This window comes from Hippocampus comes, unplaced genomic scaffold, assembly GCF_001891065.2.
Source record: "Hippocampus comes isolate QL1 unplaced genomic scaffold, H_comes_QL1_v1.1 scaffold152, whole genome shotgun sequence".
NCBI classification, from domain to species: domain Eukaryota; kingdom Metazoa; phylum Chordata; class Actinopteri; order Syngnathiformes; family Syngnathidae; genus Hippocampus; species Hippocampus comes.
In genome coordinates this window covers 218,972-233,949 of record NW_017805849.1, presented here as the reverse complement: position 1 = coordinate 233,949, position 14,978 = coordinate 218,972, and the positions used below count along the sequence as shown (strand labels likewise).

Here is a 14,978-nt window from a genome sequence, read left to right as displayed (position 1 = left end):
TGGGGGGCAATAGCCCTTTTCCACCCGCCATAAATAGCACTACGACCTTATCCATATCTGTATTTATATTGCACTTAATTGAACGGTGTTTGTTTTTCTTTTCTTCTTTCTACCCATTATCTTGCTGCTGTGGACTGTAAATTTCCCCATTGTGGGACAAATAAAGGATATCTTATCTTATTAACAACAGCGCCAACATCTCCGCTAGACAAAACGGGGAACGTGGAAAATGCCGCCGGTTACGGGCACCCCAAAATCACATGCGCTGACATTCCTCACCATCAAAATCCGTGCCGGTTCACGCGTGCTGCCCAAACGGCGCACACGTTCCTAAAACGCCGGAAAAAGTCCACGACGGGTCAACAACCAACCAACACCGTATGACAAAAACACCCCAAAAATCGGAGTTTTTAAAAAGCTCTCGCAGACGGCTGCCAACTACGTCTCCATCTTGCTTAATATTACAAAACTGCCCCTTCACACCATTTTAAAGGCTCCGTTTTTTTTTTTCCAAGCTAGCGTACTCGAAGCTTGTGAACAAACCGAACCTGGAAGCTGGCACGCCTCCGGATCTTCCCGGTGGAAATGTGTAACCAGCTGCCGTCCAAAAATGACGTCATTCATAAGCCGTCAAGAGTTTTTTTTTTTTTTTAGAGCTTTGATAAAATAAACGTGTGTGTGTGTGTGTGTGTGTGTGTGTGTGTGTGTGTGTGTGTGTGTGTGTGTGTGTGTGCGTGTTTTTTTTTTAAATGAGCTGGTGTTGAAGAGAAACGACCTTATGACCCAGTGAACTAGTTGCGCCGGGGCCATCCCGGGTAAACGTCAAGCGATATGATTGTTCCAAGATACGATGCGCTTTGCCCGGCCCGATAAGCGCTTGTAAAGCCGTCAACAATTTGCAGGTGAACCCAAACGTGGGAGGTCGCCCGCCAATAAGCAGAGTGCTCTTTTCTCCTCGCTCTTTGGCAGGAGTTGATAATTTCTACGATGGAGTTGAGGATATGATTGGCTACAGACCGAACCCGTGGATGAAATGGAGCTGGACCATCATCACGCCGGTCCTCTGCATGGTGAGACCGTCGCCCAAACGTGGCCCATCTTGACGGCCTACTTGAAGTCAAACCCGATGGTGTGTGTGTGTGTGTGTGTGTGTGTGCGTGTGTGTCAGGGCTGTTTTGTCTTCTCGCTGGTCAAGTACAAGCCTTTGACCTACAACAAAGTGTACGAATACCCCGACTGGGCCATCGGCCTGGGCTGGTGCTTGGCCTTGGCCTCCATGATCTGCATCCCCATGGTGATGGTCATCAAGATCTTGCAATCCGAGGGACCCCTCATTGAGGTGAGCGCATCTCCAAGGTGGGACCTCCATCAACCACCCTGTCACAATGTCATTTGGGTTTTCACAAAGCATCAAAAATACATTTTGATGCGATTGAGGAGTGGCCTTTTATCTTCGTCCGTATGAACCCCGGCGGACGCTCTTTGTTTTTTGGTTTTTGTGGGTTTGTTTTTTGTAACCGACTGCTGCCAAATGGGCGGAGGCCCTAACCCTAACCCCCCCCCGGTCGTTATATGCGCCCCGTGATGGATTTTTGCCGGCGCGGTCACGGATTGGCTTCTCCTGTTTTGGCGCAGCGGATCAAAGCGGTGGCGGCCCCGGCGAAGTCGGGCGTGAGCTCCCGGCCCAAAGAGTACGCGGCGGCGGCGGCGAAAGGCAGCGAGCTGACGCAGCCCCTGGACCCCAACGGGAACAACGGCTCGGTCAAGGCCACCCACACCATTGTCGAAACCACCATGTGAGCGCTCTCTGTGAGAGGAAGACCATCCGTGCGCTTTGCGTGTTCTTCTCCGATTTGCTGACGTTGGTCGCTTTGCGTCCACCGGCGCAATTCACCTTCCAGATTTTGTGCTTTGATATCAATGAGGAGAATTAGCGAGCTATCTATCTATCTATCTATCGATCCATCTTCTCTCTCTCAATGTGATTTTTGTACCATATCCACGTGGCTCATGTTTCAACTGTTCCGGCTTGCAGTCGGCACTGACGCTAGATTTGTACGTAGAACTTGTTTCATGTTTACGACCTTTCTTCTTGTTGATTCCGGAGAGATGAGGAATTGTTGCGGCCGATAAAGAAGCAGGAATGAAATTCTCACTTCTCTTCAATTCGGCCGACCGGATGTATCGTGAAGTCGGGCGGGCGGGCGGGCGGGCGTGGCGCCGACGCGCCAGACGACGGCGCCCGCCGCTTTCGTACTTGAGCTCAGTTGTCACGCTCACCCAAATCGCAAGTGATCTCGTCTGCCGGTGAGCTCGCGGTGCTTAGCGTATATGACGGACAAACGCAGACCATGTACGACGCGGCGTTTTTTAGTGGAGGCCTTGGACAAATCCAATGAGAAGTACGTTCAAAAGAAAAAAAAATCGGATCAAAATCGCAGCGATGGAAAAAACGTTTCGTGTCTACTGCTTTTGTGACTGCCAAGGTCAGTCCCAGTGCTTTTTTTTTTTTTTTTTTGTAAAACCTCTGCACTTTATTGCTGTCTCACCGTTCCGGTCGCGTTTGTTTTTAATGATGCAAGGTGTTGCTGTAGAACATGCAACGCGTTTTAGCAGGAACTATTTTACCATATCACTTGTGCAGTTTATCAGTGTTAATAAATGCCAGTCGATAAGAGAACGTGTAGGAATCGAAAATAATGCACCATCCCTTTTTTTTTTTCCACAACATCCCGAAAAGCTCGATTGCACTCATTTCAACAGCGGATGTCCTGGTTTCTTGTTTTTAGGTTGTTGTTTTGTTTTGTTTTTTGTGACGTCAACTTTAGCCAGTCGTATAGCAGAATTGCAATTGTTTGTCAATCACACATGCCTTTTGTAACAATTTTGTACATCATACAAACACCATGACTGATTGATTACTTGAGCGATAACTCTGAAATGTGTTTTAATTACGTGGCGCAATACTCAGCGTAGGAGCGGCAACTTGGAAATGTTCAATGTTCTGAATGAATGACAATGAAATTGCAATACTCGAGCGGGAAAAAAAAAAAGCCAACAGCTCCCGATGGAGTCGCCCATCTGCAGATTCGCCGCAGCTTCATCCACACAAAAAAAAATCTCGATGTACCAAAGTATGTTTGTATCTCACGTTTGTCTCCATTCAGATGCACATTGCATCGTTTCCGCAGACACTTGGAATAAAGCGTTTCTTGGACACGCTTGACTCGATGCGTCTTTTCGACCGACGCCTTCACAAAGTAATCCGGAAGCGTTTTACGACCCCACCTCAACATTTGCTTGGAATGTCGAACACTGTGCGGGGAAACGAGAGTTGTTTACAAACAAGTCTGTCACACCATCGCGTTGTGACATCACTTGAACATGAAGGTTTTCCACACAGGGTGCGGTGGTCGCGGATAAAGGTTCAACGCTGAAAACGATTCTTGTCATTGTTGCAATGCTTCTGGACAAAACGAGGTGACCCGCGACGGCTCCGCTTCAGGTTCCCCTCGTACAGTATTTGAAGTACGATCTCGCCTTTGCGGGGCCCCTCCCCGGCGCTTCCTGCCACTCATTCAGCCCTTCGCACTTCCCGACGTGGCTCATTGACACTTGGCCTGAAAGTCCACAAAGTGTTCGCCGCACACCAATGGAACGCCATCCATCGGGCGCAACTTGCCTCGCTGACAAAAGAAGGGGAGGCGGGAGAACACGCACGCGCTCGGACGCAAACACCGCCGGCGACAACTGATCTTTGATCACGCCAAGTTGGATGTAAACAATCCGTGTTTGACGAGGGCAGCGTCCAGTCCGAGGGAAACCTCGTGAACTCGCACGCCGAGTCTATTTCAGGTCAAAGCGGCAAAGCATCCGGGAGAGCAGCCAAACTTGGATGCTGCCCCTCAAATTATCTCCCCGTTACCCTCGGCAATCTTTCGGCGCCGCAACGACACAATCGGATCTGCATCGCGTTGCTTCCTCATGGATGCAAAAAAAAAAAAAGAACTCTGGATGAAAATACAACAAATAATTTGGCCCATTTTTTATTTGAGTCTCTCTCACTGCCTTGACATATTCCCTGGGGCCACACAACACCCCCAAACCACCCTCCCACCCCCACTTTATCATACCTGCATCGCATGAAAGAAGCACAGAATATGAAACGGGTACAGCCTGAAGAAACTTTTTTTTTCTAAAATCGCAGACAATTTTTTTCAATTTCACTTGGAGCCTTTTGTGCAATACATTTTGATACATTTGCACTTATTCATTCAGTCAAGTTTTCCTGTATTACCCAAGCGTCATCTAAATGTTAAAACTGCATAACATGACCATCGGCTTCCAGGTATCCATTTTTTTCCCCCCAACTGCCTTGTTTTGGATGAACACGAAGGCCTTTACCCTTCCCGCTGCCTGAAGACAGCCGGGATGGGCTCGCGCCAGACCCCGTGACACCCCCCCCCCCCAAGGAAATGGATGCAAGGATGGACGAAGGCCTTCTCAGGGTCTGTTTTCATGTTGACCATGGGACCTCAACAGTTTTGAATTTGGTACTGGAGAAAAAGGGGTGGGGGAGAACCACTGGATACTCTCACACACTCTCACACACACACATCTTTAGGAACTGTAAACATTCAAATCTCTGCACCAAAGGACACAAAGAGCAGCACACCTTCCAACAACATGGAACCAGAACCAAACATCACAGGTTTTAACATTTTTATTAAAAAAAAAAAAGACACTATGCAAATAAAACAGCCCATTCAGTCTTGCAACTGACGGCAATCATTTTGACATGCTTGTATGAGGACTAAAAACAGTGACTTTACAGCAAAAGAGAGACTGCGAGCATCAGAAGATCGGATTCCTCTCGGAAGCTTTTAAAAATAGACCTCTGGCGACATTTGTTCATTTGACGAAGAAGAGTTGACGTGCTAGCGCTCGCATGAGACCGGAAGGCCCGCCGCGGGACGCCGATGCTTTGAGTTCGAGCGGAGGAGTACGCTCACAACAACCCCATGGAGGTAAACAAGACATGACACCGGGGCTTCTCGTAGTTAATAAGTCACTTGGCTGAGGTCGTACCAACAACACGGGGCCAAGGTGGTGGTCGCTACCCCCCCCCACCACCACCAAACAAAACAAAAAACTGAAAACAGCCATAAGTGAAATCAAATCCGTGAATTCCCATCAAGTGTAAACGTGCACGTGGCAATATTGGCAACGTAGTGAAAAACGCAAAACAATCCGAACGCAATGCTGGCGGTAATCCCTCCCAAGGACGTCCGCGGGAAAAGGCTCACGTCTTCGCAAGCATTCATCAGATTAACAAATACATATTTATATATAATGTCGTGTAACGTAACCTTTTACGACGCTTGGCCGGTGGCCGTGAGAATTCTATTTGGGGAGGGAGGACGTCGCCAAGGACCGCCGCCCTTGGCGACGGAAACACGGCAAGTGAGCCAAGAAAATAACCCCTGAATGCAACCCTGAGCCCAAATGTGCTCCCACCCTGTGCACGCGTGAACACAGAAGCCGTCAAGTGCGCGCTCGCGGGGACAAAGTCAACTCAAGAACTCGTCGGATGCTGCGTGTGCGTTACAGACGCTTGCAAATGTGCTGCTGGGGAAGGAGCGGACGCGCCCGAAAACGTCATGTGAACATGGCGATTAACACCGCTCGTGCCGGGGATGCTGCCAACGTCCGGCAGCTGCAACGTGACCCGCGGGACCTACTTGGGCGTGTGTCTGTGCGCTCACAGCGCAACGCTGTCGGTGCGGCGCTGCGAAAAGCAGAGCAGCGAGAGGGAAGGGCGGTCGCGCTCAGCGCGCGGACCCTCGGCGTGGCCCGTTTCCGCGGGATTCCTGCCGATGAGCAGATCCAGACTGGCTCCCGCCTCCATAATGAGGGGCACGGTGAGACAGCAGTCCAAGTCTCTGGTCCGCACGCGGTTCACCTGCAACGAGCCAAATGGGACACGAAAATCTCTTTTGACCTCGCCGAAATGGCATTTCGACTTTGTCTGGCCACGGACAAATGTGACTTTTTTTTTGAAGAGTCTCTCGCATCTCTCCTGGAAACGTCCGTCATACGTTGCAGTCATCATAAACTCACCTGTTCAGTTTTTTGTTTTTCTTTCCCCCTGGGAAACAGACTTCCATCTGTTGCCAAAGGTATCACCCAGACATAATAATCGGAAATCCGCGAATATGTGGCGCTCAAGATAATTGCCGTGAAAAGAAAATCACAAATGAAAAACAAAACCCCAAAACGGGACGGCGTTGTGTGTTCCCGTGAAAAATGGGAGATCGGTTTTCAAAAAAAAAAAAAAAACAAACAGGTGGATGTCAAACCGCGACTGTCTAACACGACTCGGAGGCGTATATTCTTGATCCTCTCTGAAAAACAGCTGACATAACGGCGGTTTACAGCGTCACATGGCTTTATTGGTGCCTGCGTGACCGCCCCCTGCTGGCCAAATCACACGCACCACAAAAAGGAGCTACGAGGTGGACAAAGTGTTATGAAAGTTGGAATCTGTGACTTCCTCCTATTCATTAACTATCGTGACTCCGGAACAAAATCGATTGAGCTCTGCGTGACGAACTTCACACGCGATGGGAGCAACACCTCAAAGCAGCTTTGTCTCTCGCTCGTGCGTCCGCTTCCCCGTTAACGAGCACCCCGGCCTCCGACTTGCTATTCGCTACGAGTTGATATCGTCGCCCAATGTCAAGAGAACACACATTTGGGTTTAGAAAAAGGAAGGGGCACCTGAAGAATCCGGTCGTAAGGCTTCAGGCCCGCCCGGTCGGCCGGGCCGTGAGGGCGGATCAGGTTGACAAAAACTCCCTTTTCCAGCAGCCCGTCCGACACGCTGAATCCAAAGTCGCCGCTCTCGGGGTCCTTTCTGATCACCACCTGCACACGCGTCACGCAGATATTATCCGGTGCCGTTTGTCAAATCATCTGCAGAACACGTTGGACCAGTGAGCTTTTTTTTTTTCCCCCTTCATGATGATCAGTACAAGGGGAACATCAAATACACTTGCCCAACTTTTTTTTTTTTTTTTGGAGGAACTCTATTAAAGTGGCCATCGCCGATTTGGAATTTCTAAGATGTCGTCAATTGGGTCGGTACCAAACCGCTAAAAGATGAAAATAGTCTGTCAAATTTAAAAACCCAACATGTGAGGGAAAAAAAAAATCAACCTCGCCAAAAAATGATTTTTAAAAAACAATTCAACATCTTGTTTGAAAATAAAATGACTGTCATTAGTTGCCAGGCAACTCCCCATCCAGTGTCAGCGCCGCACGAGCAATGCGGCGTCATTTGACTGGATGGATGTGGAATGAATTGCGAAAAGTTGGATGGCTCGGTGTCGGCGGCTCGTCAAGATGTGAAAACACGAAACTGTCGTCCGGGATAAACACGCCACTTCCAATGACGTGTACATGAAGACAAAATGATTTGACAAGACGTGAAACAAACAACTGTGGCGTTCCTACTTCATCTCAGAAAACGATCAACGCTATCGGCGAGTGCCAGTGCCGCCGCCGCCGTCGTCTGGGAGATTCCCTTTCAAAAGTGCCAAGCGATTTCAGCCTTCGCAGACAGCGAAATTTGCTTGCAGACGCCGTGCGCCGCGCCTCCGCAAGTACGACGTACCGAGGCGTTCGGACGCGACGTCATTTTGTTCATCGGCACGGTCGCGGCGGCAGTTAGCTTACCGCGGCTCGTCGTCACGAAGGTGTCGTCGCTGTTTTGTGGGAGGACAAAAATCGGGCCGTGATCATGATTTTAGGTGGTAAACTTGTTCGTTGGAAGCAAAAGCAACAAATGGAAAATGAGCTGAAATCGGGATTTTGAAAGGTGAACGTTGTCGGGGCGAAAACGTCACCGGGGCGCGTTGTTGAAAAGAGCTTCGACTGCGTCTTCATGTGATCCACGCGTGTACAACTTTAAAAGCCGTTTTTCCCAAAAGGAGCGCGCGCTACCTCGCGCGGGGCCGCGCTCAGCGAAGGTAAACTGTTTGAGCCTGCGCCACCTCCGCTCACCACGTTGAGGCCGCTTGTGTCCTTTGGCGCCGCTTTGGTTTCCTCTCGCTTAACGGGACTTATTTCGGACGGGAACATCGAGTCGTCCTCCGTCTTGGTCTCGTCGAGGTACAGGCTAAAAGCGCTGCCTGACATCGATGCCTGGAACAAGAGCGCACACACCAAAAGCCAGACTGAAAACATTTAGCGTGGCAACGGGGGGGTCGGCCGCCCCGGCTGATTTCAGAGCGTATCGCACCCCAAACTTGAGAGATTATCGGAAAGCCTCATCGGGCACGATCGTACGGCCCCGACGACGAGGGGGAGGCGGTGCGTGAAATGGCCGCGGGTGATGCAAGAGAAGGCCGACCTACCTCCAGCTCCCGGAGGATTTCCGACTGGCCGCGAGTGTCCAGGTCCCGCAGAGCCTGCGACCAGAAGCTATCCTCCTGATTGGGGGTGCCGTGGCAATGAGGGGGGCTGAGGAATCTACGACAATGCAGGAACCACAGCGTGAGAGCGGTCTTGCCGTCTTGTTGGCCGCCGCTGCCTTCAAAAGCAGCGTGGGGGGGAAAAAAAAAAAAAAAAAAAATTGGGGGGGAAGGAGAGTCCCTTTGAAAGCCTCAAGACCACACTGGACACCTCTCAAAACACTGAAGAGTTTTTTTCTCTTCTTGGAAATACAAAGCAGTTCTCACCTCCACAGCAAACCCCCCCACCCAAAAAAAAAAAATGAAGGCATGTGAGCCAAAAACACAAAAAAAAAACATGAAGAAGGAGACATATGGCCGAGTTGTCCTGATGCGTTTTTTTTTGGTGTGGACATGAAACAGGCGACACACCAAAGAGCTTGTGGGCGATTAGTAAAGCAGATCAGAGAGAGAATACCTGAGGGAGAAGAAGAAGAAGAAGAAAAAAGAAAAAAAAAAAGGAACAGTTTGGACCAAGCCAACAAAACACAAAAGCATCACATGACAAGCAAACGTCGGAGCTTTAAACTCCGTCTAACATCGACGCTGTGACACGCAAACCGTGCGGGTGGCCTTTGTCAAAGAAATCAAACACAGGAAACAAAGGAAAAAAAAAAAAAAAACAGCAGAGACGCTCGCAGAAATCAATTAAAGCCGCGCCGACATCCAAAAGGAGCCGCCAAGATGGAGACGGAAGGAGCGGCCCGGCGCTTTCTTACCCGGGCACGTTGTCCCAGTCGTCCTCGTCGTAGCGCTGCGCCAGTCCCGCGGCGCTGGACCCGATCGGGCTCCTGTACTTGCTTCTCCTCCATTCGTTGGGATGGAGGAAGGCGTCTTTGTGAAGATATGTCGCTGAGACGCAAGACAATCATCTGGGCGTCCGGGGGCCCGCTTGAGAAAGAAAAAAGAGTCCGAGCGCAGCCTCACCTTGGCTCCCGTAGCCGCCGTCGCATCCCGAACCGTCCCAGGAGCTCATCGCGGAGTCCACGCTGGGCACGGCGGCCGAGTACATCTCCGAGCGTTTGCCCGTTCTCTGCGAGTCCCTCAGTTCGTCCTCGAGGTCGCTCAGGAAGCCGGCTTCTCTGTCCACAGCTCGCCTGCCGTCGTATTCTGGAAGCGAGTCGAGACAATGGAGACGAAATCCGGGGATCGGTCTCGCCCGCTTCGGGAAAAGGATGAATGGATTTGATGTCGCAGAGTTTTGCTTCCAAAGCGGATGCCCGCCCCGCGATATTTCTCATCTTTGTTAACTCATTCAGTAGCAGCCAATTCTGGACCAAGTCGGAAAAGACGTTTCAAAACGTCTTTGGGAGGGAATGAGTTAAGAGGCGGCACCGGGTACCTCCGAGCGGCGACGAGGCGCGGGCCAGGCCCGGCTTTCGAGCTATTCAGCCATTTTGTTGCTGCAATTTCCGTTTCTTTTATTTTGGAAGGAGAACGCCGTCTCGTAGCGAAGGTTCGAGTGTCGGCGGCGTTGCCGCCAGGGCAGACGACGCGGCCGCCGACTAAGCACGGCTCACAGCAGCCGCTTTCCTCTCTGACGAGATTTGACAAAGAGGAGTAGACGGCAGAAATCTCTCTCATCCTTTTCCACCTGATCAGTCCTTCTAGAATTTTGCCGGCATCGTGTTCAAATCTTCCCCCCGTCGTGCCAAATTTCAAGAGCACGTTTTTTGAATGATTTGTTGTTGAGCTGTAGGTTTTGCATCATTTGGACAAGGTCAGTCTTTCGCCACCCGGAAGTGTGCGGAATGTCATTCTGAATGGGCACTTCAACTGCCAAATGTTCGATGCGCCCCCCCCCAGCTCGTCCAAACGCGATTATTGTTGCGTTTGTGGAATAATTCAGGAGCAAGATCCAACCCTTTTCAGACATCTCAGGGGCGAGCTCTTCGCCACCTGCTGGCGACCGGGAATGACATCACAGTTGCGCAAGGTAAATGGCCAATCACCGCTCAGCTTGCGAGCGTCACATGACCAAACCCGGAGAAGTGGCGAGCCGCAACCATGACGCCGTTAGTCGAGAGTGAGTCAGCAAAATGGCCGACGCCGGAGGGGAATCAAAACGGGCGAAAGTCGCCATTGAAGTCATAATGGACAAACATAATGCTCATCCGAACACTGTTGGGGGCGCATCGAACATATTTGCCATTTTTGGGGGGGGTGATGAACATGCGTGCTTTCTTGCCATGAGAAGGAGGCGACGGCTGCGCGCGGTCCGCTTGTTTTTTGATCTTGAGCGTGACCGACTCCCCGGCCGTCTGCAGGAGGTAGATGGCCTCGCTCAGCGTTTTGCCTTTCAGACTGACCCCGTTGATGGCCAGCACGCGGTCGCCGACGTGAATGGCCCCCGTCCTGCAGATTTGGGAGAGAGGGAGGAGACTCCAGACACGACACAGAGCCGACGCGTCCGAACACGAGGCGGCGTGCCGACCGAGCAGCAGACAAAGAGGCTTCTCGTCATCGAGAACACAAATGAGATCGCCGACGTTTCACGTCTTACTCAACCGCAAGACGTCGACACGCGGCGAGCGTCACTTCCGCGTCCGCTGCGACTCCCCCCCCCCCCGCGCAGGTCTCACCTCTCGGCCAGGCCTTTCTTGGTTAGCCCCGAAATGACGACGGGGTCAAAAGGCTCCTCCGTGCCCGAAATGGTGATCCCCAGGGGGCCGTTGTATCGCTTGAGTTCCACCGTGTAGACGATGGAACCGGACATCTCCAGCTCATCTAGAGAAGACACGTTCATCTAGAGCGCAGCACAACCGCCACCGTCGACCGTCACGTCACGCGAGTCATTGCCAACATCTGGGCACCGAGCAAAAAAACGCAGATCCGTATCCACTTCGTCCAATTATTGACACCAAATTAATATCTGATGTACAGCGAAAGGGAAAACAACCTTGGACCGCGGCGCTCGCAAACTTGTTTTGTGTCACGGACCAGTTGAGGCAAGTACCGGCCGGATTATGCCGTTCGTGGACCGGCAATGCAGGATTTCTACCGCCGGTGTGGGCATCATTGCGACTCGCAAACGTGACAGATGGTTGCGAGCGACGAAACCGCTCACGTTTACGCGGGCATGGCCGAGCGAACTCTGCTTGCATTTTTCACACTTTCCCCTGGATCGCTACTTGTTCAAGCGATTCAACAGTTTCGACGTCTCGCCTTGTTTTTGCGAGTGTATAAACTTTGCATTCAACTCAAATGGGCCAAATGATGCACTCTGTCAATTTGCCAGCCAAGTGGAGATCGTCATCATCTCACGAGCGGCAACGCGCCGTGACATTTTTCCGCGTTCAAATCAATGCCCGGGCTCAGTCCAAGTTGGGAAGCGGCGATGAGCGCTTTGCGTCGTCCGGGACACCCTTACCGATGTTGTCCTCGTCTTTCTGTATTCGCAGCTTGACCATGTCTTCGGCTTGATCCAGGACATGCGTGGCATCCTCGATGGTGCAGTCCTCAAGACGCACGCCGTCGATGGCCAGCAGTCTGTCTCCGGGCTCCAGGGTGCCCGTTCTGAAAGTGTCAAAGGGAGCGAAGCTCCCAGTTGTGAGTCGGGAGCAGCTCCCTGCTCCCGACTCACAACGGGAAGCCTCGTTCCCGTCTCGGTGGGGTGAGCGCCACCTCGACCGCGTCCCCAATCGACACCGAGCCCTTCTCAAAACGGACTGCCGCTGCTCTACCGAACAGCATTTTATGGTCAATCCAATTCAGGTTGAAGAGATTTGCTATCGGGGGGGCACGCTGGGGGCGTCAATAGTTTGGCACGCAGAGATTAAAAATGATGTGCTTTGTTATGGGATGAAACGACATACCTGTGGGCTACGCTTCCTTTTCTGATGTCAGAGATGATGAGCGGCTTGCCAGACTTCTTACTTGCTGTTTTTTTAAAATAAAACGAAGACAGGAGGGGGGGGGGGGTCAATGTTTTTACTTTTTGCGGTTTACGTAATCACATTTGGAATCATTCGTATCATACTTGAAGACTTTAAATGTTGATACAGGGCCCACAGTTACCAAGGATCGTGTATGTATGCACTCCACAGCCTCAACGTCCAAGGAGATATAACGCAAGGTTTGGATCTGATCCAAACCTTGAGGTATAGTCTCGTTTTTTGTTGTAATTGGCAGTTTTGGGGTTTAGATTAGTCAAATCCTTTCATGGAGATCAACTCCAAATAGCCGATAACGATATACGTTTGTGTTGAATGGATTATATTTTTCGATTTTGATCTCATTCGAAGTCTAGTAGAGCAGACTCGTGTCTGGGATGTCATTCGATGGTGGACATTTTGTGGCGATCAAGCGTCGCCGTCTGAAGGAGTGAAGCGCCATCAACACAATAGTGCCCCCTGCTGGACAGTTTTATACCAGCACTCACCACTGATGGTGATGCCCATCTCCATTCCTCTTCGCTTGGGTAGTTTGACGTGGAAAGTACCGCTGCTCGGAACCACGGACTCTAAGGAGCAGAAGAAAAACCGACATCAAAGAAGCTCTCCGGTCCTCGCGCGAGGATGTGCAACCGCGTGTACCTGCCACATCAAACTCAACCTCCACGGTGACCTTATTGGCCAGAGCCGAGTCTCTGAGCAGCTGATGGGCCTCCTCCAAAGTGCCGTCTTCCGTTGGGATGCCATTAATGGATAAGAGTCGATCGCCGACCTGGATCAAGCCGCACCTGCGCGTAAGAATAATAAACATTTTGCAACACAATGATGCAACATATTTTTGTGAGAATGCCGTGGCTCGACCCCCGCCTGGTAGGGCGCGCATCCCTTCACTGGCTCATTTGAGAGTCCTTTTCAAGGTCCTCCGATTTCTTCTTTTTTAGTCTTTGGCATGAAACTTGACTTTTCATTGGACTGTTTTTGTGCTTTGTTATGAATGGATTGTTTGTTTTCTTGTTGTCTGAATTCTTTTTGCTCCATGTACACAGCACTTGTGCTGTAGAAATGGCAGCTGCACTGGATCCCGTGAGAATGTTCTGGTGTCCTTCATGTTCTGGTCAACAAGCGTCGTGTCTATTCATTAATACCAAAGGAGGCGTCACCAATTTTAGGGAGCCAGTAGTCTGCAAGTAAATTCCCTGGGAAAAAAAAAAAAAATACAGATAATCCTTGGAAATGACATCACGCCTACAAAACAAAGTCCCGTCATAAAACGTTAAAGTGACCAACATCCCCGCAGCGGATTCAGCTTACGCGGAGGCTTAGGTGCGAAAATCCCAGTGGGAGGCTCAACACTGCCGCGGAACTTCAACGCTGTCACATAGGGGAGGTGACCCTGTCCAACAGCATCATTACCTCACAGGAAAAGGACGCCGCACGCCGGACCGGGCCCGGGAGGCACGCGCGTAATAGGACTTGGGACGGACATTAACCAATTTGTGGTGACAAGGTCATTTAAAAAAAAAAAAAAAAATTGATGGCGTTTTTGAAAATGCGTGTGCACTTCTATAAGCATGGAACTGCCACTCCATTCCAAGATCCCTCCCAAAAAGCTTAAGGTTTGGTTATGTGGTTCATAATATGAAAAATGGCACTCACTTCACTGCCACCATCTCAAATTTGAGAAAAAAAAAATCTCATCAATTAGGACTTGCGGAAATCAAGGCAGCACGGTTCTTTACTGCGTTGCAGTGACCGGGCAGAATGCGTTAAACCGACACCAGTGGTCACCGGTGCATCATCCACTTGGTCCTCAGTGAGAGCAAAGCGTTTTTGCTCCTTGATGCATCTGCAAAGTGTCGTTCGGAAGCGGAACAAAGGCAGAGAAAAGTCTCGCGTTCTTTGTCCGTCGGCCTCATTTCTATCGCCGTGATGCATCGCTAATGCGTCTGCCTTCAAACCAAATAGTCATGCGGCTAAAATTAGCTTGTCTGATGTGTCATTGCCTGACTGCCTGACTGACTGATTTGCACCGCGACTTCAAGGTGACCCCCCCCCCCCCCGACCGTGTCGCCCTTCTTCGGTTGCCTGCGCGTTACCTCTCGGCCGGGCTGTCCGGTTCGATGAAGCGGATGACGGGAGGAGCCGAAAGACTTTCTGTGGCGAAGACGCCCCCCTGCAGCTGGATCCCAAAGCCTGTCAGCGGGTCCCCCCTCAGGACGACCTCGCTCGCTTCCGCGTGAAAAACCTGGCCCCCCGGCCCCACGGAACTGGATGCCAGCGACACTAAGCCAGAGATGGGACAGAGATGAGGGGGGGGAATAAACGCAATACGAGGAACTGGTGTGAAATTCAAGACATGTGCGAGTCCAACACGCACGCGTGCACGGTGACAGAAAAGAAATGAGTCATTCACACCAAAAGAAACAAACGCCATCAAACAGGCGACCTATCCGAATAGAACTTAAAAACGCATCCTGCTCGTAACAATTCCCTTGACATCTCTATGCAGCCATCCATCGCTCTCGCTCTCTCCGGACCGTATTTTCACGAATGTAGGGCGCACTTAAAAGTC

General features: G+C 50.9%; 2 protein-coding genes across 7 annotated transcripts in view; one reads left to right on the top strand and one right to left on the bottom strand.

The window, feature by feature from the left end:
- The window catches only part of LOC109526869 (sodium- and chloride-dependent taurine transporter-like), a 28,872-nt gene extending 26,491 nt beyond the window's left edge, over nt 1–2,381 (top strand). The window contains exons 12-14 of the mRNA XM_019888439.1: nt 970–1,070; nt 1,169–1,339; nt 1,636–2,381. Of these exons, the coding sequence (XP_019743998.1) occupies nt 970–1,070; nt 1,169–1,339; nt 1,636–1,800 (437 nt within the window). The 3' untranslated portion in view covers nt 1,801–2,381. The remainder of the gene's footprint in view (nt 1–969; nt 1,071–1,168; nt 1,340–1,635) is intronic.
- Nucleotides 2,382–4,712: 2,331 nt separating this feature from the next.
- Nucleotides 4,713–14,978, bottom strand: part of LOC109526868 (glutamate receptor-interacting protein 2-like) — a 30,049-nt gene continuing 19,783 nt past the window's right edge. For 4 of the 6 annotated variants that reach the window (XM_019888432.1, XM_019888434.1, XM_019888435.1 and 1 more), the window contains 13 exons: nt 14,503–14,689; nt 13,049–13,194; nt 12,895–12,975; nt 12,329–12,392; nt 11,884–12,029; nt 11,096–11,240; nt 10,702–10,868; nt 9,441–9,623; nt 9,233–9,365; nt 8,418–8,532; nt 8,005–8,205; nt 6,781–6,927; nt 4,713–5,962 (listed from right to left, as the gene is read on the bottom strand). In XM_019888432.1, coding sequence (XP_019743991.1) covers nt 5,762–5,962; nt 6,781–6,927; nt 8,005–8,205; nt 8,418–8,532; nt 9,233–9,365; nt 9,441–9,623; nt 10,702–10,868; nt 11,096–11,240; nt 11,884–12,029; nt 12,329–12,392; nt 12,895–12,975; nt 13,049–13,194; nt 14,503–14,689 — 1,916 coding nt within the window. In that variant the 3' untranslated portion in view covers nt 4,713–5,761. Of the gene's footprint in view, nt 5,963–6,780; nt 6,928–8,004; nt 8,206–8,417; nt 8,533–8,859; nt 8,932–9,232; nt 9,366–9,440; nt 9,624–10,701; nt 10,869–11,095; nt 11,241–11,883; nt 12,030–12,328; nt 12,393–12,894; nt 12,976–13,048; nt 13,195–14,502; nt 14,690–14,978 lie in introns of those variants that run through there. The other 2 variants (XM_019888433.1, XM_019888437.1) reach the window with 2 other exon arrangements.